The sequence below is a fragment of the Corvus cornix genome, chromosome 21 (genome assembly GCF_000738735.6).
Source record: "Corvus cornix cornix isolate S_Up_H32 chromosome 21, ASM73873v5, whole genome shotgun sequence".
Taxonomy (NCBI): Eukaryota; Metazoa; Chordata; class Aves; order Passeriformes; family Corvidae; genus Corvus; species Corvus cornix.
In genome coordinates, this window is record NC_046350.1 from 4,580,488 (window position 1) to 4,607,908 (window position 27,421).

The following is a 27,421-nucleotide window of genomic DNA, read 5'->3' on the forward strand; positions in this document are numbered from 1 at the left end:
GTGTTCGGTCACTGTGCCACACTCCCACTCATTTCCATTTAGGAATTGCAGCTTTGGGTTGGAATCGCGCTTTATTCACTCCAACTCAACACTTTGATGTGGCATTAAAGGCGGCCCTGTGGTGACACCGCCTCCATTCGTTTGTATTTACCGCCGAACGGGCACAGCCTGGAAGTTCATTCATGCCGCTCCGGCTGGCGGGGCCGTTGAGGAACGCACCAATTAACGGCTCATTAGCGAGTTTCGCTAATTACCGCCCCGTGAGGCGGCGCCGACGTCATCGGCGTGCGGCGGCGGGCGGAAGTGACGCGTTACTCGCGCGCTGCTGGTCGCACTCCCCGGTGGCGGCGGCGGTGAGCGGGGCCGGGGGGCTCCGGGGGGGCTGAGGGGACACCGAGAGGGCTGAGGGGACACCGGGGGCACCGCAGGGGCTGAGCGGACACCGGGGGAACCTCAGCGCTGAGGGCGGGCGGCGGAGCGGCCGCGCTGCCGGCCCGCGGGTGGCACCGCTCCGTGAGGGCCGCGGGGCTGTGTGACCCCCTGGCCGCCGGGGGCCGGGGCTGTGCGGGGAGCGGGCGATGCTGGCCGCTAAAATGGGGTTGGTTTAGCGGTGTGCGATAAGCCGGGGATGGCACACGAGCGAGAGACAGCGATGAGTTATCTCAGAGTTGGGTGCTCGGTGTGTTCCGCAGGTCAAACCCCTCCAGCTGTCAACTTTGTGCTGTTTATTCGTTCCAGCAAACCAACGAGTTAGTGCTCGTTGGGTATAAGTTACATAGCTCTCTTGTTAATTAATATTCTGCCTTCTATCGGTTAATTATTATTTCGCTTCTCATCCTAATTAGTGCCACGCTCAGTGTTTCTCGTCTTTTGGGTCGGGGGTCGTGCTGGACTCACCTTTTACTCAGCGACAGCTGATTTCAGCGCAGCTGCTGAATTGGCTTGATTACTTTCTTCCTTATCTCGGGAGTTCTGACACATATCCCATAAACTCTGCCTTCCTCGTGTCTTTTTTCCCCAAGCTTTGTTAACTCCCCCGAGGTCTCAGGTCATTTTTGAACGTGTGACACCAAACCTTGGCCATAAACTGTGTTTTCTGTGCACTCCAGCAGCTCCCTGAGTTTGCAGCAGGGCCTTCGTTCCTTTGGCTTTAAATCTTCTGGGATTAAACCAAACATTTTTCGGTTCACCAAAAGTCAACTCCAGCCTGGCTTTACTCAAAAATGGAACGTGAAGTGTTTGCACTGAAAAAAATGGGTGTGAAACAGGGTTGTCTGTGGGGTTTGTGAACATCTCCTTCTTTTTCAGAGGGTGTTGTTTTTTTTAACTCAAATGGGTGATGAAAAGGACTCTTGGAAAGTGAAAACTTTAGATGAAATTCTCCAGGAGAAGAAGCGAAGGAAGGAGCAAGAGGAGAAGGCAGAGATAAAACGTATGAAAAATGTAAGCTGCCCTTTGGGATTCATTTTAGTGGAATCAGTGGCTTTATTAGTGGAAAACTGCATTTTTATGGGGTGCAGTGCCTGCATCCTGATTTTCTGGTGAGAACAAGGCTCGTGCCCTGTCAGCTGAAATATTCTTTGTCTAATTCCAAAGTTTCACAAAAATAGGATGCTTTGTGAAGATTCCATTGGTCTTGCATTATACACTGGGTTTTGTTACAGTTATTTGTCAGAAAAGATAAATAAATTAATGTAATTAACTGGGAGTTGCAGTCCAAGGAACAACTTCTAAAGATTTTATAGAAAAACGTGTTAAGGCAAATTTGGAATCACTTTTATGTTGCTGTTTGGTTTGGTACAGCTGTGTACAGAATAATTATTGCAGAAAAAAGCCCACAGTAGCTACTGCAATCCTCCTTAGTGTTTAATTTTGTTTAATTACGTTGAATTAAAGCAGTTCAGCTGTAATTGCAGTCAGAGTGCTGCTCTCATAAATCAGTGGATTTTACAGGGGTGACCAGTCGAGGTTGGATTTCTGAGCCAGCAGTGGAAGGCTTCAGCAATATTTAAATTTTTTTCATTTTGAGACATACAAATAAATGGAATTTTCCCTCTCTTTTGATTCCCTCAGTCAGATGACAGGGATTCCAAGCGGGATTCTCTTGAAGAGGGGGAGCTGAGAGACCATCGCATGGAAATAACCATCAGGAACTCACCGTACAGGAGGGAAGACTCAATGGAAGACAGGTAAGAATAAGGAAATAAAAAGACAAAGAGTTCCTGAAATGAACCTTTAGAAGTCCTGAGAAGAGGGTTTCAAATGCCTGAAGGGAAAAATCTCATTTTTTAGTGTGCAGAAGTGGCAAATCCTTCTCAGAGAACACACCAGGGTAACTTTTTTGAAGCACTGGTTAAGATTTAACAGTGTGTTGTGGTCCCATTTTGATTTAGGGTTATTGCAGAAATTCAATATAAAATGGGAATCTTTTCAAAAAGAGGAAATAACTCCTGCTCTGTTTGACAGCACCTGTCACCTCCCTGAGTTTATTCCTGTCCTGCCTTTTAGGGGAGAAGAAGATGATTCCTTGGCTATCAAACCACCCCAGCAAATGTCCCGGAAAGAAAAAACCCATCATAGGAAAGATGAGAAGAGGAAAGAGAAACGCAGGCACCGAAGTCATTCTGCAGAAGGTGCTTCTTGCCACACTTGGAAGCTTCTGGTTTCTGGGAACTTCCCCTTGGGAAGCTCTGTGTAGAGTAAATAACAATAATTCAGACTAAAAGAGACATAGCAGGTGGATAATTTACAGAGGAATTTAAACTTTTATTATTTCTTTGGCTGTGTTTAGTGCCTTATGGAAATTACAGGGGTATGAACATGGTTGAGAGGACAGAAATCATTTTGGGACAGGGACACTGAGGTCACTTTCACTCCTTGAAGCCTGATAAGCTTCTCTCTGGCTTCACGGAGTGAAAGGCCTCTGATCTTTGTACCTACCAAGGGAAAAAAACATCCTTTCTAGAGGCATTCCCGTTGTCTTCCTGTCACTAACAACCATTTTTTACTTCAATACAAGTATTTGTGCAAGATCTTACAGACTTTGGACTCTCCAATCCTCTTTCAGCACAGGATTTTCTCTTTAAGAAAACAACAGAGATGATGGCAATAGGTTCCCGTCAGTTCCACCCTCTCTGAGTTTTGCTTTGTGAAAACGGGAGCGCTGAATATTTTGACCAGTAACACTCAGAAATTGATTTCTGTTTGTTTAAGGGAAACATGCCAGAGTGAAAGAGAAAGAACGGGAGCATGAGCGTAGGAAGAGACATAGAGAAGAGCAGGATAAAGCCCGGCGTGAATGGGAGAGACAGAAACGGAGAGAGATGGCAAGGGAGCATTCCAGGAGGGAGAGGTATATCCATCCCTCCCTCCCCTGGGGAGGGAGATGAGCAGCTGCCTCCTCTGATCTATCTCTTGAGCATTTGTTGTTCTGAAATGACCAAAAAAAAAAAAAAAAAAAACCCACAGTGAAAACTTGTCTGTGTTCCTGGGAATGTGTTCTTCACTTTAATTGTTTCAAAGTTGCTTCAGTGCCATGGACGTTCCAGGTGAATTCACTGCCAGTGGTTCACTGTAACAAAAAGATTGGATGGTCTTAGAGGTTTTTTCCAACGTAAAAAAAAGAGTACAGACCAGATTTGCAAAGTATCAAGGCATTAATTAACTGAACTGGCTTCATTTCTGCTTAAATCCTGATAGGGTGGAGAATTCCTGGTCTGGGTCTTTGAAACCTGTTTTTTAAAGGGTCAGCTGAAAAACTCCACCTGTTTTTGACTGATGCATAACTGGGGGTGTTGATAAGGAAGTTGAGTTTAGTGGTTTGGTGCTGCCAACCAGATTTCCTTCTCTTCACAAACTGAATTGGTAACGAAACAAAAATTATTTTCCAGAGATCGTCTGGAGCAACTGGAGAGGGAAAGGGAAAGAAAAATCCGGGAGCAGCAGAAGGAACAACGGGAGCAAAAGGAGCGGGAAAGGAGAGCTGAGGAGAGGAGGAAGGAGAGGGAAGCCAGGAGAGAAGGTGACTCTCTCTGCATAAATATTCTTCATACTCTCTATCACTTTCCTATCTGCTGACACAGTGGTGGAGTGGAGGGGTAGAAAGTGGCCAGAATTTTTAAAAAAGTTAAAGTGGGGAGACCTTTCACTGGGAGGGAAAAGGAAATCGAAGTTCTACGTGGGGAGATAAAAACAAGTGATGATGTTATGTGCCTAAAATATCCTGGCAGGTTGGTTGTCAGTGAGTCTTTGCCTCTCCCTGTCAGGGAGATTTCCCATAAAAACAAGATTTCTGGAGGTGCCACTGTGTGCACCCAGCATGATCCCAGTGGTTCTGAACTCTTTGGCTGAGTCTAACTCAATTTGGTAGAGGTTGAAACCTCAAAATTCAACGTTTTAAGGATTTGGGGGAATAAATTGCAAAGGGGGGAGAGGTCATGTAAGTACTCCAGGCATGGAAAATGCTGCAGTGGGAGTCAGGTGGGAAGATCTGGTGCCTGAACAGTTTAAGTTCTGCACATGAACTCTTTGCACAGCGTGTTGGGTATTTGCAATCTAAGCTCACATAATTTTTGGTTAAAGAATCTCTGTCCCAACTTTCAGAGGTAAAATCAGAGCCCATTCCTGTGATGATTGGAAAAGGTTATTCAAGAATAGCAGAACAGACCATATTTTTTTGCTTTTCTTTCTTGCTCAGCTCATACCAAACAGCTCCTTTTTGTGCTTGGCTTTATGCTGATAGTGCTCAATCTGTGTAACCTTTCATTTAATTGGTTTTATTGTTCTGAATGTTCTGTCAGCTCCTTCTAAACCTCAGCTGGTTTTATTCTTTTACATTTTTTCCACTTCTTTCTCTGGCATTAATGCTTTAGAATCAGGGTATTTACTGTGTAACATACAGGGCAGCTTGCTTCTGTTTTTAAATGTGGCAGCAGCTTTCTCTAAGCAGTAGAAATCCATATTTTATTTGAGATAAATCAAAGCCCTTCATTCTCCTAGATTTAAGTAGGTTCTTCTCCCACTCTTCCCCGTTACCCTGTAAAAAAAAAAAAAATGAAAAGCATTCCCATCAGGTGGCTGTGGCAGACAGGACAACTCTAATTAGGCAGATGTAACAATTTCTTGTGGTTTTGTTTTCCCTAGTTTCTGCACACCATAGAACAGTGAGGGAAGAATATGGAGACAAAGTAAAAATGAGACCCTGGAGTCGCAGCCCTTTGCGCCAGCAGAGAGACAAGCTTGAGCAAGGAGAGAGCAGGAAACCAGGTAGCATCTGCCACTCTACACTGTCTTTGGGGGCAGCAGGAGCTGGGCTGGGGTAGTGTTCAATTTTTAGTCTTAAACAAACATCCCAGGTGCTCAGTTTAAAGTATTGTCCACCTCAGCTCCAGCAGCATAACTCTGGAATCTTCACAGATCTCTACATTTGTGCTGTTTGCTAAAGCAATGCTGGTTTTGCAGGAGTTGTACCAGTGACAAATGGAATGGATTTAGGGGTAGGAGTAGGAATTGGAAAAGTTTCTGAATGAGTTACCCCGTTCAGTGGTGAAAGAAGCAGCTGACTGAATTTTTAAAACCCTGCAGTTGAATTCCCTTGCAGGTTAAAAAGGGATTGGTACCTCCAGCTCCAGTTGGATTTGTGGTTAGGAGCTAAACTACCCTAAAAAGTGACCTCACAGAGATCAATGTAAGCATCACTGGTGTCATCTTGTAGAAGAAATTAAATCCTTAAGGCAGTGTTCTGCTTAGATGGTGAATTTTGTTTTCCAAGCCAGAAAATGATGCCACCTGAAGGTTCTGGGGGTAGAGAACTTGCACAAGTGACATAAAGATGCCTTTGTTGGAAGGAGGAAAGCTCTGTGTCTGCCTTGCTAACGTGTGCAGCTGTGAAAAGAAGTGTAGCCACTCAAATCAGGATGGAGTCAGCTGGAATTCCAGGTGGAGGCAGGCAGCAAGTCCTGGGAAACTCCTGCCTAATCAACCACCAGGGATTTTTCATGGGGACCAGAGAGTCTGCACTGGAGCAGTGAGCACTGACAGTAACCAGTGTGTAGGCACCCTGTCCTGGTGATTCTTGTCACCATGGTACTTTTTTTCCTTTTTTCCCCTGTTTTAATTAATATTAGAAGAGCTTAGGAACACAACATGTTTAAAAACCAGGTCAATATTCCATATTTTTGGCTGTTGATCCTGCACCACTGCAATTCAGAAAAGCTGTTTGTCATTGAGCAGAGTGTGAAATGATTATATATTTTTTTTCTTTTTAGTGCTCTGAATTTCCAATACTGAATGTTCAGCACTGATTTAATGCCAGCAGAAAGTGAAGCAGTTACCTGGGAGTTCAGAGGCTTGGAAATGATACTCAATTAGCTCTGTGTTTTTAATTTTTATGGTTTCAGCAGTAAAAGAAGAGAAACCAGAAGAGAGGGATCCTCTGTCAGACTTGCAAGACATCAGTGACAGTGAGAGAAAAACCAGCTCAGCAGAGTCTTCCTCAGGTGATTAAATGCAATTTAGGAGATGTGATGAATTGTACAGATGTAATTAATCTCTCTGCTGAGTAAGCACTGTTGGTGTGTGCCTGCTCAGTTGTGTGTTTGATTATTCCTGGACAGAATCTGGATCAGGCTCAGAAGAGGAGGAGGAAGAGTCCAGCAGTGAAGGCTCTGAGGAAGAGGGAGAGGAAGAGGAGGAGGAGGAGGAGACAGGAAGCAATTCTGAGGAAGTGTCTGAGCAATCAGCAGGTGAGGATCACAAAGCAGGGCTTACAGGGGTGTGTGGTTTTCTTTTTTTCCTCATCCTGTGTTGTTTTATTTGAACATTTTCCTTTTCTCTTAGTCTAGGGTAGGCTGAGACCTCTCAGGTCAAGATAACTAAAAAGAAAAAACCCAAGTACAAGTCATATTCTATCCTTTTGTGTAGAGGTAATACCAATTCTTCATCTAAGAAGCCACATCAGAAACCTGAAAGTCATTCTTGTCTCCCTAAGTGGTCAACAGTTCCAGTGGTTCTGTAACACATCAAATATTCTGCAGAGCACAGTCTTGCACTTCGGTGGGGGGTGGTGAAATCCAAATGTCTTTGTCATTTTGAATCCTTTTCAGTTGCAAATTTCAGAACTTTTTTTCAAGTGAATGAACGTAATAACAAAAGGTTCGGTAAAAAAGTCTGCGTGCAGCCATTCTTTAATTAGCAAAGAAAAGGCACAAAAGCAGCTTCTGGTGGCTGGGTGTTTTTCTTTAAAATCAATTCTAGTTAATAAGCAAATATTAATATTTTATTTACCTGCCCACATCCCAGTTCCCAGGTAATTGGTAAGAATTGTGTTCCCTGTTGGAAGCATTTGCTGTCCAAGTGAAACAGAAGTGCTTCGTCACTGCCAGTGCAGAAGGCCTGGTGAGATAGGAAAGGATTTCAGCAGGGATTTGCCTCCCAAGGAGCTGCAGGAGATTTTTCAATCAAACCTGGTTCTGTTTTGCAGAGGAGGTGAGCGAAGAGGAAATGAGTGAAGAGGAGGAACAGGAGAATGGAAACCACATCCCAGTTGGTACAATGCAAATATTGGCTATTTTAAAGAAGCGTTTGGCTGAGTTTTTGCAGCAGAATAAATCTATTTCTGCAAATACTTAAAATACTTTAAATGCCATTTTCATGTCAAACTCAGAAATTCCTTGAAATCCTCTCCAAGCTTTATGTTTAGAGGGAATCAGTCTAATGAGCTGATGTTTCCTTCTCTTTCATTTTGTGTTCTTTTGTCCTGTCCTCTCATCACAAAAGCTTTGCAGTCAGAATGGAGATCCTGGGTCAGTTTTCTCTTTCATTCTGGTATAAAGATTTATTCTTCTGACCTGCTGCATTAACACTGTAACCTGTAGGTCCATGACTCTGAATTCTTGAAAGCATCACCTCTGCCAAGAGGAGGAATTGGACTTCTCCATTATCCTCTCCCATACAGTGATCAATGTCACCACCTTTATTTGCCTAAAGCTCAGTTTAATTATTCCAGACAACTCCTCTTTCCATGACTGATTCTGACTTTTAAAGTTACAGAGTCGAGGTTTGACCGAGATTCAGCAGGGAGTGAGGTGGAGGAGGAGGAGGTCGGGGAGGGATCCCCTCATTCCAATGCCATGACAGAAGGGGAATATATTCCTGATTCTCCAGCTTCCTCTCCCATTGAGCTGAAACAGGAGCTTCCCAAGTATCTTCCTGCCCTCCAGGTAGGGGATCACCCTCTTAAATGTAGATAAGAATGTAATTACATAATTGATACCTCTTATCTTGGTATTGCTGTCTGGAAATAGATCCTTGTGAGAGAAGAGTTCTGTTACCATAAACAGAAACTGGTTGTTCTTTATGTAGCAAAGTGCAGAAATACTAATAAAATTCTGATTTTTACTAACTAATTATGTGAAAGTTATCAGTGTACGGTGCTGAGTTGCTGCCTTTGCCTTTGTGGCAGGTATTCCAGATTATTCTGTGCAAAAGTGAATGGAATAATTTAGTTAATCTGCTGAAACACAGGCTCTGTCCAGGACTCTTTTAGAAACTCTATGAAAAATAAAACCCCAAGATACCTTTCTCATATGGTGCAGCCATACAGTTAAGTTCTTCTGGTAAATTTTAAACTATGCCTGTGAAGTTGCTGAAGTTTACTGGATTTTTTAAAAAAAAATCCAACCAAAACCTTCCCCCAGATGCTGGAGGAGTAAATGTTGTCCCTCTGTTTTTTCAGGGATGTCGCAGTGTGGAGGAATTCCAGTGTTTGAACAGGATTGAAGAAGGAACCTATGGTGTGGTGTACAGAGCAAAGGACAAAAAGACTGGTGGGTATCAGTGCCCTCCAGTTTCTTCAGGCTATTTAGGGCTGCACTTGTGTGCAAATTACCATTCTCCATTTTTCAGTGATGAAATAAATCTGTTTAAAGTATTTCTTTACCAGCAAGCTGGTTGCTTTCAAGGCAAAACAGCACAGTTAATTGAATATTTAATCACTGAGAGAACACTGGGGGACCTGGTAATGTGTATTTATTAACTCTGTGATGATGGGAAATGTGTTTCCTTTGCAGATGAAATTGTGGCTCTGAAGCGACTGAAAATGGAGAAGGAGAAGGAAGGCTTTCCCATTACTTCTCTGAGAGAAATAAATACAATTCTGAAAGCACAGCACCTAAACATTGTCACTGTCAGAGTAAGGCTGCAATCCTTTATCTCAAAAGTATTTTTGTTCTTGAAATATTCCTCTTGGCTTTCAAATGCCTTATAAAATATCAGCAACCTTGGCAGAGCTTGCTTCTGTGACCAGTTGTGTGCTGCTTATAAGGCTGCATAGACATCACTGTCTCCACAATTTTGATGTTTTGTAAAAAATGATCTGTTTTTTAATAGCAAAAATACATTTTCTGAGGATTTTACCAATGGCAGCATCCATCCTCTTGCCAGTAGATTTCTAAAATTGATTTTGGATGCTTTTTAAATACCATGTGCAGGTTTTGATCATCTGTTTGTGCGTTGCAGGAGATCGTTGTGGGCAGTAACATGGATAAAATCTATATTGTGATGAACTATGTAGAACATGACCTCAAGAGCCTGATGGAAACAATGAAACAGCCTTTTCTGCCAGGTACTGTTTGCCACAGTCTCCTGAAATTCTCAGAGCTGGAAAAGTGGCCAACACAAATGGCAGTGGCCCTGCTGGCAGGAGAGAGCTGGCTTTGGGCAGTGCCATGTGTTGCTTTGGAATGTCCTGTGTTCCTTGGAACTGACACTTCCTGGCTTTTTCTGTTTGTTCTGTAAAACCTGACACAAGTTAAGGTTGGCTGTTGGCTGGGAGTGCTGATCCTCGTGGTGACAGCTGGTGATGAATCCAGTTTGTGCGTTTGGGGTGGAGTGGAGCTGTTCAGAGGTGAAACTGGGCGAGTTTCCCCTGTGCTGAACTGGAAAAGTGCACTGGGCTTTAATTTTGGCTGCTTCCTATGAGAGGCAATAATTTCTGAGCATAATTTGGATGCATTCCAGCTGCCCAAATGAATTTTGCTCTGTGGGTGTGACTGCTCCTGTTCTGTGACACATTTTTATGGTTCAGGCTATGCTGTGCTTTTAACTTGCCACTCCTTCCTGCCCCTTTCCCTGTTCTCCAAACAAACAAAACAAAAATTAAAGGTAGATTTATTTTCTTCAATGCATTTGGGGTTTTTTTTTTATCATTCCAGGGGAAGTGAAGACTTTGATGATTCAGTTACTGCGAGGGGTCAAACACCTCCACGACAACTGGATCCTGCACCGAGACTTGAAAACTTCCAACCTGCTGCTCAGTCATTCAGGCATTCTGAAAGTAAGAATTAGGAGACAAAATGAGGAAATCAGGACAAATTCTGTGCTGCAGAATTACAGAGTTACAGCTGTGCCCAGAGCTGAGCACAGTTCTGTGCAATGACCATCGTGGCACTGATGGTGAATGAGCACTGCTGGAAATGTTGTTTATTTTCCTTTCAGGTTGGAGATTTTGGATTAGCCAGGGAATATGGGTCTCCCCTGAAGCCCTACACCCCTGTGGTTGTGACACTATGGTACAGAGCTCCAGAGCTGTTGCTTGGAGCAAAGGTGAGCTCCTCCTTGTTGCTCTGGCTGCTGGAGCAGTGACTCTGCAGCCTGACTGTATTTTATAAATCATGAACAAAGTGTGAGCATGCTTGGGTCTTTATATTGATTCAGAGGAGAAAATCCTGAATATTCAGTATTACTGTTCCTAATGACACAGCAAAAAACCTTCCATCTTCCCTGAGCACAGGGTGGGTGGGTGCCAGATGGGTTTTGTCCCTTGGAATGCTGATGTGGTCAGTGCTGATGGATTCCTCATGGATTGTGGCAAACTGTCACCTTTGGCAGCTGGATTTTTAAATGTCTTTTTAAATTAGTCTAAAACTCGTGACATCTGAGAGCAGAACAAGGTACTGGTAGTCTTCTAGAACGTTCCCTGCTGATAACTGAAATCTGGGTGAAATCAGTGAGGCTCTGTAGGGTTGCAGTGACAAGAGCCATGCCATAAAAAATACTGGTTTATCAGCTGTGCTGCTTTGCTTGTGAGTGAAAAAAGGAGGCATCAGTGTGGAGACTTCCACCTTTCATCCTGAAATAGTTGTGTACATGGATATTGCTCATAATTCACAGTAACTACAACTTCTAAATAAATACAGCTGAGACCTGGCCCTTGGGTATGGGTTGTGGGTGTTGTGCTCAAAAAAAACCCAAACAAACCCCCAAAAACCACAACACCCCTCCAAACAACTCAGTGAAAATATCTCCCTGATTTTTCTGAGGTGTGGTTTTATTCCCTTGCTTTCCAGGAGTATTCCACAGCCATAGACATGTGGTCAGTGGGGTGTATTTTTGGGGAGCTGCTGACGCAGAAGCCGCTGTTCCCAGGGAAGTCAGAAATCGACCAGATTAACAAAGTTTTTAAGGTAACTTCTTAAATGTTTTTGGATTTTAACTGCTTTTAGAAACAGGAACATTGGACTAGTGCTTGTTGCTCTTTAACAGATATTCAGCGTTAATAAAAAGTTATTTAATCTGCTTTACCACACTTTGAGTAGGCCGAGCCCACAATTTGTTTTGTCTGTTTCCTCTGGATACTTCCCAACCCCTAAGGAATAAAGAAAGGGTTGCACTCTGAATTTATTAAGGAGATATTTTAATTTGCAGGATCTGGGTACTCCCAGTGAAAAAATCTGGCCTGGTTACAATGAGCTGCCAGCAGTGAAGAAAATGACCTTCACGGAGTATCCCTACAACAACCTGCGCAAGAGATTCGGGGCTCTCCTCTCTGACCAGGGCTTTGACCTGATGAACAAGTGGGTGCCAAATTCCAGGGGATCCCTGGGAATATGTGGGCAGGAAAAGAATTTTCTGTGTTGTGAAAGGTTTATGAAATCAACCCCAGGCTGTGCAGTTACACTGTGTTACAGGAGTACCTGGTGTATTAATAGAATGTCTAAAATCTCTCTTTAAATAGTAAAAAAAAAAAGCATTGTAAAATATTCTGATGGAATTATCCTGGATCACTGTGGAGCTTTATCTGCCTATCCAGAGGGTCTGAGGTATCCAGGGATTTACACCTCTGTGAGCAGATCCCTACAGAAGCTGCTTGGGTGTGTAGTTCCAGCTGCTGTCCCATTAATTACAGCTTCATGGAGGAGCCTGCCTTAAAACTCAGTTCTGTTAGATGATATGGCAGCAATCATTAACAGAATTACACCCAATTAATAGAATTACACCCTATACCCCTGTCATAGAATTGTACCCAATACCCAGTAATGAAATTATATCCTATACCAGCAATAGAATGAAACCAAATTAATAGAATTACACCCAATACCAGTAATAGAATTATACCAAATTAATAGTTACACCCATTACCTAGTCACAGAATTATAGCCAATACCCAGTTAATAGAATTATACCAAACACCAATGGAATTGTACCCAGTTAATAGAATTATATTCATAGAATTATACCCAATACCAGTAATAGAATTAAACCAAATTAATAAAATTATACTCAATACCAATAATAGAATTATACCAAGTTAATAGAATTTTACCCAATACTCAATTAATAGAATTGTACCCAATTAATAGAATTATATTCATAGAATTATACCCAATACCAGTAATAGAATTATACCCAATTAATAGAATTATACCCAATTAATAGAATTATACCCAATACTCTATTAATAGAATTATACCAAATTAATAGAATTATACCCAATACCTGTAATGGAATGATACCAAATTAATATAATTTTACCCAATACTCAATTAATAGAATTATACCCAATTAATAGAATTATACCCAGTACCAGTAATAGAATGATACCAAGTTAATAGAATTTTACCTAATACTTAATTAATAAAATTATACCCAATTAATAGAATTATACCCAATACCAGTAATAGAATGATACCAAGTTAATAGAATTTTACCCAATACCCAATTAATAGAATTATACTCAATTAATAGAATTACACCCAATACCCAGTAATAAAATGATCCCAAATTAATAGAATGACACCCAATACCATTAAGAGAATTAAATGAATAGAATTATTATTAATAAAATTATACCCAATACCAGTAATAGAGTGATACCAAATTAATAGAATTTTACCCAATACTCAGTTAATAGAATTGTACCCAATTAATAGAATTATATTCATAGAATTATACCCAATACCAGTAATAGAATTAAACCAAATTAATAAAATTATACTCAATACCAATAATAGAATTATACCAAGTTAATAGAATTTTACCCAATACCCAATTAATAAAATTATACCCAATTAATAGAATTGTACCCAGTAATAAAATGATCCCAAATTAATAGAATGACACCCAATACCATTAATAGAATTAAAGCCAATGAATAGAATTATTATTAATAAAATTATCCCCAATACCCAGTCATAGAATTACACCCAACGAATAGAATTACACCCCATACCATTATCCCCAAAACCCAGTGACAGAATCGTGTTAAACATCACAAAACTCTCAGCCTCATTGCTGAACAATCCCCAATTTGAGGGGCTGAAATTCCCATGTTTTTCCTGCCTCCTTGGCAGCTTCCTGACCTATTACCCAGCGCGCAGGATCACGGCCGAGGACGGGCTGAAGCACGAGTACTTCCGTGAGACCCCGCTGCCCATCGACCCCTCCATGTTCCCCACCTGGCCAGCCAAGAGCGAGCAGCAGCGGGTCAAGAGGGGCACCAGCCCCCGGCCCCCCGAGGGAGGGCTGGGCTACAGCCAGCTGGTGAGTGTGGCACAGCTCCAGAGCCTGCCCAGGGGCTGGGCACGTGGGCTCTGCCCAGCTTTCCTTCCCAAAGGCACTGCTGGTGAGTGTGGCACAGCTCCAGAGCCTGCCCAGGGGCTGGGCACGTGGGCTCTGCCCAGCTTTCCTTCCCAAAGGCACTGCTGGTGAGTGTGGCACAGCTCCAGAGCCTGCCCAGGGGCTGGGCACGTGGGCTCTGCCCAGCTTTCCTTCCCAAAGGCAGGGCTGGTGAGTCAGGCACTGGAATCATCTTTGGGCACTGGGATTGCCTGTGGAGGTGGTGGAGTCACCATCCCTGGACGTGGCACTCGGTGCCAGGGTTTAGTTGGTGAGGCAGTGTTGGGTCATAGGTGTGATCTCAAAGGTCTTTTCCAGCCTGGTTCATTCTGTGATTCTGTGAGTGTGGCACAGCTCCAGAGCCTCACCTGGGCTGGGCATGTGGGCTCTGTGCTGCTGGGATTTAGTTGGGATCCTGAGATTGACCTGGACTGCCAGGGAAAGTCCAGCTTTCCTTCCCAAAGCCAGTGCCAGTTACTGCTCTGCTCCCAGAATCACCATTTCCAGGCATAATCAGAAGGAAATAATGTCTGGTTTTATCCCAGTGCAGAGCAGTTTCTCCTTTTAAAAGTGTTCATTGTTTTACACTTTCAACTAAGCTGTTAAATTTGGGTTGAAATAAATCCACAGCCTGGGAAATCATACAGATCTTGGGGATAGAAGTAGATGCCTTTTTCCAGTCTTGGAGAATTCCTAAAAGGCCAGGCTGGTCTTCTATCTGGTATTTATCTTTTCTATCTATCTGTGAGGATTGTGCTGTTCACACAATATGCCATGTTAGAGTCTCAGGTGCCCTAATTTTAGAAAATTCTTATCACCCATTCCATGTCTCAGCATGGCTGAAATGGCTCTGTACAATATTGTGCCCAATTAAATAATATAAAAAGTTTATTAAGCCTTGATTTTTTGGGACTGTCATGGAGGATGTGCAGTGTGTGTTGGATTAGATGCTCAATAAGTGGAGTTTACACTTATTTATACCCAATTTTTTATCTTTCCCATGCAGGCAGAAGTGGGTACAGGAACTAGGAACACTCAAACTGCCTTTAGCAAAGAAAACTTTTAAAATGCTAATATTCAGAGATGATGAATAACCCAGCATCAACCTTAACTGTGATGCCACCAAATCAAACATTTGTTTCTCATCTCAAGATAGGGGTTTTTTTCTTGTTGTTTAGATTTTTGGAGAGTTAAATGCAGCTGCACAGCCCCTGATTTTGCTTGGTTTTCACAGGGTGATGATGATCTCAAGGACACAGGTTTCCATCTGACCACCACAAATCAAGGAGCATCTGCTGCAGGACCTGGCTTCAGCCTCAAGTTTTGAACTCAACGTGAAAAAAGGGGGGGGAAACAAAAACCCCACAAAGAAAAAAAAAAAAAAAAAAAAAAAATCACCATTCATGTGAGTGGATTTGAGTGCTCCAGTTCTGTTCTTCGTGTCGGGGCACGAGATGTTTTTCCCTGTGAAAAAACTCAAACATTATCACAGATTCCAAGGCTCTTGTTTTATAAATCAATGTGGAGTTTAACTGCTGCATTCCATTAGAGGACTGGAGTTACCTGCAAACCCCAGGATCATCACAAACTGTGACAAAGGACAACTTGAAATTAACAGTCCTGGAACAGTTTCTGGTTTATTTTTAGGGGTTTTTTTTGTTGAGTTTGTTTTGTTTTGTTTTCCTTGTAAATTTGTAGAATTAAAATACATTTTCAATTGTTTAATAGTGTGAAGGATTTCATTGCTTCACATGCAGCAAAGTGGGATGTTGGTGACAGTAAAGAGAGTTTATTTTTTATTTTAAGTAAGTAAATTGTTTGTGTCTGAATATATTTGGGGCAAAAAAAAAGAAAAAAAGACAATTCTGAGGTTTGTGTCCTGTTACCTTGGAGAGACTCCCTGACCACATTTTTTTTTGTTCTGTAAATGTATTTACAGTGGTGCAAAACTAATTACTCTATTGTTTTATAAAACAAAAAGATTTAATATGGAGACTTGAAACTTTATTTTCTATGAAAGTTGTTGTTGCTTTTTTTTTAAAAATATGCCCTTTTTCCATGCAGAGAAGAGCTCAGGTTTAGTGGTTGTGTAATGCCACATTCCAGTCCTTTCTGGGGCAAGAGGAGAAGGAGGAGTCATGTTGGAATCTCATCCTCTGGAGCCCCTGATTTGTGAAGCTGTCACTTTGTTCTGGGAACAGGGAGATCTGGAAAACACCACATTTTCATGCAACCACAGCTGGGCACCAGGCCAGCAAGGGATTAACTCAAATCCTAAACATTTTATCAGTTTCAGTACGTTCTGGAGAGTTTTCCTGGGTCATGTGCAACATGGATGTGCTGCAGTTGTGGCGAGTTGGGAAAGCAGTCTGGTTGTTTTCCTGTGGAGGAAGACAAATCCCTGTTCCCCTCTGAAGGAGAAACAGCTGAAACATTCCTGATTCCAGAAGCTTCCCCAGGAACCCACTGAAAAGCAGGAGTGCAGGGAAGCTCTGAAGGATTAAACCATGACCCCACTGCAGAGTTTGGCTATGACATGGAATGATTCCCTTCCCAGCTTCCCTGCCCCCAGCTTTGCCAGCCACTCCTAAGCTCTTTTCCAGCTGGATGTGGCACTTTTACCTCATTCTGGCTGCCTGGAGGAGGAAACCACCTCATCTCCCCCAGGACTCAAGGCTCAGACCCCTCAAGGACCAAGCTCTGAGCACTAAATGCCTGTTTGGGATAAGAGGAAAACCCACAGACCACAGGAAAGCACTTTGGGGGAAAAGCTTTGCCGTGGATCCTTGAACTGAACATCTTGGAATGGACAACTGAGGAGCAAACCAGGGTTTGTGTGATCCTCATCCTTCTGACCAGTGAAAGAAAAGTGAAATTAAGGCTTAACCTTGTAATTTCTTCTATTGCACTGCACCAGGGTGTAAAAAATGGCAGGAAAACATTCCCAGAGTATAAAACTTGTCCTTTTCCTGCCATCCCAGTGTTCTGGGGGCTGGGGCAGAGGCTGCTCCTGGATTGTAGCAGTTCACAGTGCCCCACACAGCTCTGTCTGACACTTTTCTTACAAAAACAATGGTTTTTAATCCTCTGTACAGCAAATAGTTGATAAATTCTTTGTCATTAAAACGAATCTGGAAGAGTTTGACATCCCAGTAACAGTCTCAGAGTCTCTTTTGCTCAGGGTACTGAAGCAGCTGATGGAGAATTCAGTTGCACTACTGGAGATTAAAAATAAAATGCCAAAGAAACAATTGGAAACAGAAGCAGCAGGAACTTGGAAGGGCTCATTCCAGGGCTGTGTCAGTGCTTCAGTCTGATTCTCCAGGAATAAGTAGTCAGGATTCTTTCTTTTTTCTTCACTATGCAAGTGTAAGTTCCTTCATTAATTGCATTTGCAATGATGCTCATGTGATCTTCATTTAGGGATAAATAACCTGGATATGAATATTCCAGAAGCTCCTTATCTTTGTACCAGCTGTCAGAAGAAAAAAATAATAGAAATTAAACTGAATATTTGTGGTAGGGGTTATTTCTACTAAGAAATTTTGCTGAATAAGTGTAGAGCAGAGACTTTAACAAAACACAGTTGAGGTTTAGTCTGTATTTCAGGTGGAGAATGAGGTTTAACAGGGCACAGTCCTGAGTCTAAACCAACTCATGGATTTGAGCCAACCTAAATTTTAGATACATCCAGAACCTGTTCATAATTTAGTAACAACCAATTAATTATTAACTGAAAGGCTAAATTTAAATTTCAGGTTTTTCTGCAGAATATAGCCAGGGAACTTGGCTTGATGGTAGGAATTAGCTTTGTGCAACAGATACAGATTGGATTTTATCCTTTTTAAGCTCCAGATTATAAACTCCATTCTTCTTTACCCTGCTTTGTCATCCTTCCTCATGGTTTTTGGTGTGTAGAGTCTGCTAAGGCCTGGGAGAAGGGACAGAGCACTTACTAGACTTTGCCTTTTTTATGGATGATCTTCTGCCCACAGCGGAAGGTGACGTTCCTGCCCTCAGAAACTGTCTTGGTTTTGGTCCTTGGTGGGGGCAGAGTGGGGGGCACCGTTGGAAATGGGAATTCTGTCCAGGGAGAGAAGGAAATGGCAAAGTTAACGAGCTTTAGCTACCCCAAAACACTTTCACAAAATCATGATTTAAGGAGCCTTAAAAGTATTCATTTAGAAGTGCCTTGTTCTGAGCAGTTATTGGACAGACAAGTAACATAATTAATGGGCAAAGATAAAAATTCTGTGGTGTGTGAACTGAGGTGGATAAAAATCAACTTCCCCCTTCACAGCTATGGAAGAGGAGATGAACAGGCCAGTGCCTGAAAAGCCCATGGAATATCTGGGTTTGTAATTATCTGATTGCATCTTTCATTAATGTGGTCTAAAGGAGTATCTCTGTGCTGAAGAAAGAGGCACTGGTTAAACAGGACATCCTAAGGCCAGTAGTATTTATCTGAATTTAATTCCACAGCTGCAGCAACTTAACCTGGTCCTGCATTGATTCCTCATCTGGATCCATAACCTGAGACTGGATCAGGTGATTAACATCCCTTATCTCCTGTTCTGTGGAGCAGCTCCAGTCCAGCTGTGCTGGAGCTGTCCTTTGTCTTGTTTCTGTCCCCTCCCTGCTTCAGGACCTGCTCTGCAGCCCCTCTCTCTGCATGGCTATTCCCTGGCTCAGCTACACCAGAGAGGAATGGGACAATTTAATGTTCTACTCCATCAATGTTTAATTAGTCCTCGTTCCAGGCCTGGATCTGGACTCAGATGTACAAGACACCATCTCTGTTGTGCTGCTTGGAGTTGGATCACTTGTGTCCACTGAGTTCTGGTGTGAAATTAAGATCCTCCCTATCCCAACCTCCCTTTTACCTCCTCCCTCTGTGCAGCCCTCACCCCAAATCCCAGAAAAACCCCTGGATACCGTAGCAGAAGTCACAGGTGGACGGGCAGTGCTTCTTCATCAGCTTCCTGCGCTTCTCACAGAAGCCTTTTTTTGCCCACGATGGGCACATAAATAACCTGTCCTTACAGCCTGAAACAGGAGGAGAGGAGGTGTCAGAGGGGCTGGGGGAGATGGAGAGACCCAATTTAGGTGAAATTCGTCAGTTTGTGCTCAGAAGGAACAACGTGGAGCTGGGATGGGGAACGATCTAAAGCAGGAGCACAAGAGCTGGAGGTGGGATGTGACACCATGAGAGCTCCACAGCATCCAGGCAAAGCCCTGCAGAGCAGATCCCTGCTCCTCACCGTAGAGCCTGTGGATTCCCCACACCTCATCCTGGGAGATGGTCTTTTTGCCAGTCAGGGTGGCGTTGATGTGCATGAGGGCGTTGGGGTTCAGGGAGTGCATGAGGCCCAGGGCGTGTCCGATCTCGTGGGCTGCCACATGGACCAGGTCTGTGAGCCAAACTCCTGGGGGAAAAGGAAAACCAGCTGGAATTGTGTGTCATATCAAAGTACAACTGGTGTACAGCTCTGCTTTATCCCACAATTCTTCCTGGTGGAAAACCAGGGGGAAGATTTCAGCAGTAGAACAGGCAATGTTGTCCCAGTTTCATCTTCTCCGTAGCTGCTTGGGCCCAAACAGAGCCAATTATTTCCATGTGCTTCTAATTTCCAGCAGCAGGACCCAGAGCAGTGCCAGGCTCCAGGAGAGCTGCTCTGGACCAGCAAAGTTTGACCCAGTGCAATAGTGACCCTCCTCACTTTGTTTCCACAGCCCTGAGCTGAAGAAATGGGATTGGGAAGATTCCAGTCTGAAAGAGGTTTGACCTCTGCATCCCCCACAGCGTGGAGTCAAACTCAAGCCTCTTGGCAGCACCCAGCACGCGGATTTTAACTAAGGATGTGGTTGAACTATCCAGTAATTCCACTAATTCCAGTAATTCCAGCAAGAAATGGCCCTGCCACCGCACAGCTGGAGGAACGACTTCCAAACCCACAATAAAATCCCAACTGTTTCTGTTGTCTCTTTCCCAGATCAGGCAAATCCCAGACTAAATCCCAGGCCTCCACCATGTGCTCCCTGTGTTACCTTTCTTCCAGCTGAACCTGGTGTTCCCCAGGATCCAATACTCATGGTCATCAAAGTGGATTTCTCCATGGGGTGGGAAGAAGGCGTGGGCCAGTTCCCCTGTGGTGCCATCGAAGCAGTGGTGGGTCAGGGACTCCAGGCAGTCCGTGTGGTTGATGGAGTAGAAACCTGTGGAAAAAGCAGCAGGTTGAGGGGTATCCAGCAGGATCAGCCTGCCAGGAAGCCCCTGGATCACTGGAAAGGTCTCTGGTGGGATCCCAGGTTTTTTCCAACCTCCAGAGCCACAAAATGAAGGATAAATGCAAAGCATTTCTCAGGACTGACAGCAACACTCAGCCCCGTGCTGACCCTGGATTTAGAGCTGCTCCAGTGAATTTGTTTTCCAGTGGGGAATGCTGAGCTCCTTTTGCAACACCACGTGGAAATGATCTTTTTGAGGGAGAGGCTGGACAGAGCTGATAACCCCTGGATTGCTCCATTTTGAACATAAATAAGCAGATGCTTTGGAGTCATAGCTGCAGCAGGATCACAGTGGATCCTGAATCCCTGGAATTGGGCACTGGGAGCTCCAGGTGGTGGCAGGACAGAGTCCTGGGAGGAACATCACGTCCTGCAGCACCAGAGGGGAACGTGTTGCAAAATGAGGGTGTGAATCTGGCGGCTGTGCCCTTGGCACAGGGAATCTTGTGCTTCACACACAGAAATCCCAGACAGAATTGACATCTGGGCTTGAGGCTGAGCAGGAAACACCTCAGCACTGACCTTTTCTAGGCCCCAGGAAAACTCAGGAGCAGCCACAGAGCACTTGAGGGGAGGAGGGAAGGGATGGAGCAATGACTGCACCAGTGGGACCAGCGAAAGGGAGCCTGAACCCACCAACAGCTGGAATCCTTCACCTGCTCTGTGGCTCTGTGTGACCCTGGGGCTGTCACTCCACCTTCCAACACTCGGTTTCACCATCTGTGGAGTAAGAACCTGTGGATTCTTATTCTCCTGTGGCTTTCCCCACCTGTGGGATCCCACCCCAGAATCTGAGGATTCACTCTTGGCAAATGCCTGAAACTTCCCAACCACCATTCACAGAAAGTGTGAATTGTGACATTAATATTTCCTTGAGCAGACAAAAGCAGTTTTCCTCTGCCTGCCTAAAGGCAAAAGGACACCCCAAACCTTATCCAAGAGGCACTGCTGAGTCCACACAGCACGGGAGGGCTCTCCTGCCTCCCAGCTCCTGGATTACACACTGGAATTGCTGGAGTTAGCACACCCCACAGCTCCCTGCCCCAGCTCAGGATCCCGGGGGGGGACTCACCAATTTTGAGGTCACTGGGGAGGTGCCGTGGGACCTCCCTGAAGCTGAACGGGGACACCTCGCTCCACATGCGGAACGCGGCCGCCAGCCCCCGGCGCGTGTCCCTGGCGCTCAGGAGGTTCCTTGGGAAGGACAGGATCCTGCAGGGACACACAGGACAGCCTCAGGAAAACACCCCTGGCTCCTCAAACAGCTGGAGGCTCTCCAGGGCTGCTTCAATCAAGGATTTCTCCAGTGTTTCAAAGCACTCACTGCAAGAGGTTCGGATCAGGAGTAGCTGGAGCTGGATGTTAATAATATTTAATAAAGCCCCCAGAGGGGTGAATAAATTCCTGATATTCTTTACAATCACATGTTCTGGACTAACTCCAGCTTTTGTTCTTCCTCTCCTGCACAGGTTCTCTTGGAAAACTGTTTTTATCCTGATTATGTCCCAGTCTGCTGTGCAGTGTCGCCAGAAGAAGAAAGAGCTGCATTCCAGCAGCAGGGAATTCTTGCTCCTGACCCTTGGGCTCCCACAGATGTGCAGACACTGGTGTGGAATACTGTCAGGCAGCACTTCCAAAAGGGTTCCAATGGATGTCAAAGGTTTGATAGGAAAACAAGTTATTTCCTTGGAAAAAATCCATAGGAAAAGGAGTTATTTCCTTTGAAAAAAATTCTAATCCCTCAGGATAGAGACTCAGAAGAGGTTTTTGCTTAGGCCACAGGGCAAACTCTGGGAAAACTCCTGGAAAAAGCTGGAAGAAGCCCTGCTTGGACCATGGAAATGCACGGGTGGCTCCTAGGAACTTACCTCGTCCCACAGGAAGATCTGCATTCAGGGAATTGCCTCAAGTGGAGCAATTGGGAAAAGCTGGGCATATTCTCTATCCCCTCTGGATGTTTTTTAGCTATGCTGATTATGTTCTCCCCTCGTCCCAGCACATCCTAAAGGGAGCAGAAGGTTTCGTATCAAGCCAGGCTGTTCATGAGGGCAAACCTGGGCAATGAAGGCTCTCACGAGGCTGAGCCTGTTTGGGATGAGCACAAGGGGAAGGAGTAGAGCCTTCCCTCACCACGGGACTGTCATCAAGGGCTTTTTATTGTTTATTTGTCAGCAGGCACAGTGAGAGAGATTCCTAAAATCCCTCGGCACTGAGAGCCCTGCAATCACAGAAATCCTGGGGTCACATTCCACCAGTGATCTCCCTCGGCGCGGATTTCGGTTCATACAGAGCTCTTAAAAAACCACCAGGGTGACAGAACTAATCCTCAATCACGACCTTCTGAGGGAGGTCCCTGTTGTGGGGAGTCTGAATCCTCCCTGAACAGTTCCACTCCAGTGAGAGGTGCAGCATTTGTCAAAATATTCCTGCTGTGGAGTGGCTTCAGCAGCTCTCCCTGCCCTGGCACATGGCTCAGCAAAAGCCTCAGGGCCAAGATCCAAAGCCATTGGATACAGCAGGAAAAGCTCAGGCCCCAGGATCATTTTTGGGGCTCATTCCAGGCCTTACTTGTAGGTGAGGTTGAAGTGGTCCCACTTGAGGTGCCCCGGGGTGATCGTGTAGCGTCTGCTCCGCGCTGGGGGCCGAGGAGGAGCTGGGATGTGCAGGGCTGAGACATCTTCCTTAAAGACAAAACAGGAGGTTGGAGGAGATGGGAGAGACTCCAGGACGGTGTAGAATAAAAACTGTGTGAAACAGGACACCTGGGGGCTGGGGAGCACTGCTGGTTCTGCCTTGGGGGTATGGAAGGGATGAGACTGGTCCTGCATCATCCCAAAACAGCCACTCTCCTCCTGGAGAGCAGAACTGAGGCCTCAGGAGGCTCCTGGCCACAGCAAGTGCCGCAGCTCTGCCTGGAAAGTTTTCATTTCCTCCTCTCTTTGCCACAGAAGAAATGTAAATCTGGAGAAATGACTAAAACAGGCAGCTCTTTGTGCAGGGAGCTCTTTCAGAGAGCTGTGCTGTGCATCTGAAATGCCTTCAAAGCAAACAGGAGCCCTGGAAACCCTGGAGTGCCTTTAAAGCATCGAACAGCAAAAGCCATCACATTTTGTGACACGTCTGACTCCAGCTAGAAAAGCCTTTTAGTACCTGGAGGGAAATGAATGGGGCCCAACAGGGTTTTCTGGAAGTCTTCCAGCTCTGTCTCCCCTTTTTGGGGCTGAGACACTGAAAACCTCTGGGCTCCAGAGGCACCAAGAGCCACAGACAGTGGCCATGGTACAGAAGCTGCACCACGAGAGTCTGTCCGGCCTCACAGCACATTCCACAGGCAGCAAGAGCTGTCTCCAGTTTCCTCATGGAAGAGCTGAGGCCCTGGGAGCCAAAACAGCACATCCCTGCTGTCACAGCAAGGCAGGGGCGAGAGAAGAGGCCTGAGGGGACAGCTCCTGGTCCTGCCCGAAGCACGAGCACCTTTCCATGCCTTCAACAGGCTGGCGCAGCTCCCAGCAGGAAACCTTCTCCTGCTCATGTCTGACAGCCCCATTTCCTTCCATCCTGACCTCATCTCAGCACCTTTCTTTCCTCCAAGGACAGATTTCAGTGTTCCCTGCAGCTGGCTCACCCTCAGAAACCAGCACCACCTCTTAAGGACCACGATGGTGACAGAGCTGGGAGCCAACACCTCCCTGCTGGCTGCAGATTTTGGCAGGGTTTGGATCCCATTTTTTGGTTTGCTCAGCTCCAGGCCTTGCCCCTTCCTCCCTGGGCACGTGGGATGTGGGTCACTGGCTGCCGCCCCTCTCCCTTCACCCCCAGAGGGTTTTAGCTCTGATTCTACTCTGACAATGCCATTTTTTTGGGCTAAGAAAGGAAAATTCTGCCTCCTTTTGAGCAGCACAGGCAAGGTGGAGGATCTGCTGGAGCTGCAAGAGGAGCCAGGAGGAGATTAGCTCATAATTACAGCGTAATAAGGTATTTTCCCCTTTTATTTTTCTCGAAGTTCTTTCAAGTAGAGGAGAATTATGCAAATCCTCCCTTTGTTGTTTTCTCCAGGATCCGTGCCAGGATTGGGGCTGGTTACACATTTATCCTGGCATCAGGATTACTGGGAATTCTGTCAGTCTCCAGAAGACTGACTCAGGAGTTGTTAACTTCACACTGGGGTGAGCGAGGTGTTAAAGCTCCTCAGGGTTTCTCTGTCCTCGTGCTGGATGTTCTGGCAAAGCTGGGGCACTCTGGATTTGCAACCCAGCCTCTACAACCCACCGACCCCACAGCTGGTGCCATTCCCAGTTTCTGGGGCACAGGGAGCAGCAGCACAGCCCAGTTTGTCTCCTCTGGCTGTTAAATCCCTCCAGCACAGGGGGAATCCTGAGCTCTCCCAGTCCCCTGGGACAACTCCAGCCAGATGGAGCCTGCTGGCTTCTCCTTCTGCAAGGAAAACTGCAGCCCCAAGGGAGGAAAACGATTTCTTTTCTACAACCACTGAGCATAAAAGCTTAAAGCCATTAGTGCTGAATGGACAAAGGGGGGAAATTAAAATAATGTCTCAGTTGTCCTCAAAATCCAAACCAAGGAGATCAGAGCATCAGTCACTGACCTGTGGGATCCAGAGAGGTGCCGAGGGTCGAGTTCTTTGCTCAAACCTGGGCTCTGCTCTCCTCCAGGCTCTGTTTTAGCCATCACTGGCACAACAAAGATGCTTTTAATTAACAGAAAGTGTCGGCCAAATGAATGGGGGAAGGGTGGGGAACCACCCAAAGGCTGCAGCTCAGGCCTGGGGGTCAGAGAGCAGCGCAGTGACCCAGTTAAAAATCCCCAGCACAATCAAAGGATCTGGCTGGGTGCCAAAGAGCCAAGATTTTGGGGATATATGGAACTGAAAAGGTCAGACACCCCCAGGAAGAAACCCAGTGAGCTGTGGGTTAAGGTCTCAAATACTCCAAATGTTTGGGAGATACTGGAAGGAGAGTATTAAATTCTCTCTCTCAACAATATATATATTAAAAATATATATAAATTCTATCTACATATAAAAATAATAGAAATAATATATAAAAATATATAAAGATAAATTATAGATGTAATATAATGATATATAATAGAAAGTATATATAAAAATAATACAAGTTTTCTAGAAAACTAATATGAATTTTATATTAAAATAAGATCAATTTTATTTAAAATTTATATTAAAATAAGATCACTTTTATATAAAAAGATCAATTTTATATTAAAAAGATCAATCTTATATTAAAATAAGATAAATGTTGTAATAAGATAAATTTTATGATAAAATAATACCAGTCATATATATAATAATATTAATTATATATATAAAAATAAATGAAAAATTTAAAAATACATACATATATAAAGGGAGACACTGGCCAACAGCCCTGCTCTGAATTATTCACCCTGTGCACTCAGACCTCCAGTAATTTTCTTCACTGAACTGTAATGACTGTAATTAATTCCCTTCTCCCTCCCAGCCATGCAGTTCCCCTCAAGCCAAACAGACACATCACTCTGAATTAGGACCAATTAATAACAGCCCGAGCATGTGATGCAAATGAAGGGGGTAGTGCCAGGATGTTCATACACACAAAAACCAGGAGAGGATGTACCTAAAGATTCTTTTTTTTAATAAAATTCAAGGCTAAAATTAAGCTAAAGGAAAAAGTGAAGATCAACTTGTGAGAGTCCCAGAGCTTTGCCATGGTCACCTCTGGATTCAGTGTCCCAGCACATCCCGCCCAGGGATGGACCCCAAAACAGAGGCAGCCGAGAGTTCTGGAGGTCCCAGCTTAGACCCCACACCACAAACCCTGGAGTGCAGGGAAGCTCAGCTCAGCTCAGCACAGAAATCCCAATCCAGGCAATGCCACATCAGCCTGGGCTGGGCAAGTGGGGAATCCACAGAACAGCCAAAGCTCCGAGGGAAAACCACCCCAACCTTGTGTGAGTTCCCTGTTTGCTTGTCCCAGGCTGCACACACAGCTCCAACCCCCTGATTCCTCTGGGATGCACAATTATCTTCTGGGATCCTTTGCAAGAAGAGGGGGCTCAAACAGCCCTAAACACATCTTGTCGCCTTCTCAGACATTTCTCTATTTAGATCTTTTTAATCTATAGATCCATTTATCTACTGACATCTATTTCTCTATTCAGATCCATTTATCTACAGATCTGTTTAGATCTACCCTCTATTTCGATTTATTTAGAGATTTATTCAGATCGATTGATCTATTTAGATATTTACATATTTATCTCTTTATTTAGATTAGATCTTTAGATATTTATCTCTTTAGATTAGATCTTTAGATATTTATCTCTTTAGATATTTATCTCTTTAGATATTTATTTAGATATTTATCTCTTTAGATCCCAGCCTCTAACTGCAACACACAATCACCTCTATTTGACACCCCACACCCTACTCCCCTCCCAGGCGTTTGAGAAGCAGATCCCTTCTCCTCACCTGAATTTCCTGAACTGCAGCTCCAGCTGGATATTCCACAACCACCAGCAAAGCCAGCGCAGGGAACAGACACAAAAATCCCACCGTGGTTCTCCAGCCACTGCTCTTCTTCTTGTCCAGGGACAGGGAGCTTTTCCTTCTGCCTGCAGAAAGTTGTTCTGCCTGATCCATGTCGTCCTTTAGGAGTTTTTGGAAGGAGATGGGACAGGCACTCAAGACATTCCCTGCACAGAATGCATCTGTAATCCTTGAGCTCACATTTGGAGCGTTTGTGAGTAGCCCTGCAGCTACTGCCAGAGCTGTGCAGAACCAGTGGAGTTTCAAAAAGCTCTAAAAAAAAAAATTAAAAAAAAAATAGAAAAAGGAAAAAAAAAAGTAGACTTTACATTAAGCCTCTTTCCAATGTGCCAAAGATTCTCTCAGGCTCTGCCAAGTGGGATCATGTTACTGCAGCTGAAAGTTGGGCTGGCGGAGCAACAGCAGCAAAGTGAAACAAGCTGGGGTGGACATGAACTCTTCTCTTTAACTGTGTCATCAACAGAGGGCAAATCTGCAGTTGTCAGCTTTATGGAATGAAAAAAAAAAAAAAAACCAAAAAGCCCAGGGGAGGGGGCAGCAAGAGGAATCCAGAAGGGCAACATCACCCCCTTGGAATGTGTCATTGGGGATGCTCAGCGTCATTTGTCACGGGCTGTCCTCGGGAGCGGATGGAAAATGAGATGCTGGAGAGCAGGCTGGGCTTGTCTGCTTGGGAAA

At 44.5% G+C, this 27,421-nt stretch overlaps 2 protein-coding genes across 8 annotated transcripts; one reads left to right on the top strand and one right to left on the bottom strand.

Moving 5' to 3' along the window:
* Positions 1 to 285: 285 nt before the first annotated feature.
* Positions 286 to 15,900, top strand: LOC104693392 (cyclin-dependent kinase 11B). Of its 5 annotated transcripts, none has more exons than XM_039563956.1 (20): positions 286 to 353; positions 1,309 to 1,443; positions 2,074 to 2,189; positions 2,509 to 2,633; positions 3,214 to 3,352; positions 3,891 to 4,021; positions 5,143 to 5,265; positions 6,399 to 6,497; positions 6,615 to 6,743; positions 7,481 to 7,546; positions 8,044 to 8,219; positions 8,735 to 8,825; positions 9,069 to 9,190; positions 9,517 to 9,622; positions 10,212 to 10,333; positions 10,495 to 10,602; positions 11,346 to 11,462; positions 11,704 to 11,852; positions 13,629 to 13,818; positions 15,128 to 15,900. In XM_039563956.1, the coding sequence occupies exons 2-20, from the start codon at positions 1,333 to 1,335 to the stop codon at positions 15,218 to 15,220; spliced, it is 2,313 nt and encodes a 770-aa protein (XP_039419890.1). In that variant the 5' UTR covers positions 286 to 353; positions 1,309 to 1,332; the 3' UTR covers positions 15,221 to 15,900. The 5 variants fall into 5 exon arrangements, with proteins under 5 accessions (XP_039419890.1, XP_039419892.1, XP_039419891.1 ...); XM_039563958.1 differs by having other exon boundaries at positions 8,050 to 8,219; XM_039563957.1 differs by having other exon boundaries at positions 6,402 to 6,497.
* On the bottom strand, positions 15,667 to 26,926 carry MMP23B (matrix metallopeptidase 23B). Of its 3 annotated transcripts, XM_019289790.3 has the most exons (10): positions 25,554 to 26,460; positions 24,785 to 24,869; positions 22,750 to 22,862; positions 22,050 to 22,183; positions 21,254 to 21,393; positions 19,942 to 20,109; positions 19,155 to 19,319; positions 18,829 to 18,939; positions 17,850 to 17,976; positions 15,667 to 17,368 (listed from the first exon to the last, which is right to left on the bottom strand). In XM_019289790.3, exons 4-10 carry the CDS (start codon positions 22,115 to 22,117, stop codon positions 17,194 to 17,196), a joined length of 954 nt encoding a protein of 317 aa, XP_019145335.1. In that variant the 5' UTR covers positions 22,118 to 22,183; positions 22,750 to 22,862; positions 24,785 to 24,869; positions 25,554 to 26,460; the 3' UTR covers positions 15,667 to 17,193. The 3 variants fall into 3 exon arrangements, with proteins under 3 accessions (XP_019145335.1, XP_039419896.1, XP_010404175.1); XM_039563962.1 differs by lacking the exon at positions 25,554 to 26,460 and having other exon boundaries at positions 24,785 to 25,126; XM_010405873.4 differs by lacking the exons at positions 22,050 to 22,183; positions 24,785 to 24,869; positions 25,554 to 26,460 and adding an exon at positions 26,666 to 26,926.
* Between the last annotated feature and the right edge of the window lie 495 nt (positions 26,927 to 27,421).

Excerpts from the sequence above, each read along its gene's own strand:
- MMP23B (XM_010405873.4), bottom strand. The coding sequence starts at position 26,836 with ATGGATCAGGCAGAACAACTTTCTGCAGGCAGAAGGAAAAGCTCCCTG. Across the intron at positions 20,110-21,253 it reads CCCCAGTGACCTCAAAATTG|GTTTCTACTCCATCAACCAC; the intron begins GTGAGTCCCCCC and ends CTTTTTCCACAG. Across the intron at positions 19,320-19,941 it reads CAGGTTCAGCTGGAAGAAAG|GAGTTTGGCTCACAGACCTG; the intron begins GTAACACAGGGA and ends CTTTTCCCCCAG.
- LOC104693392 (XM_039563956.1), top strand. The coding sequence starts at position 1,333 with ATGGGTGATGAAAAGGACTCTTGGAAAGTGAAAACTTTAGATGAAATT. Across the intron at positions 2,190-2,508 it reads GAAGACTCAATGGAAGACAG|GGGAGAAGAAGATGATTCCT; the intron begins GTAAGAATAAGG and ends CCTGCCTTTTAG. Across the intron at positions 10,603-11,345 it reads AGCTGTTGCTTGGAGCAAAG|GAGTATTCCACAGCCATAGA; the intron begins GTGAGCTCCTCC and ends CTTGCTTTCCAG.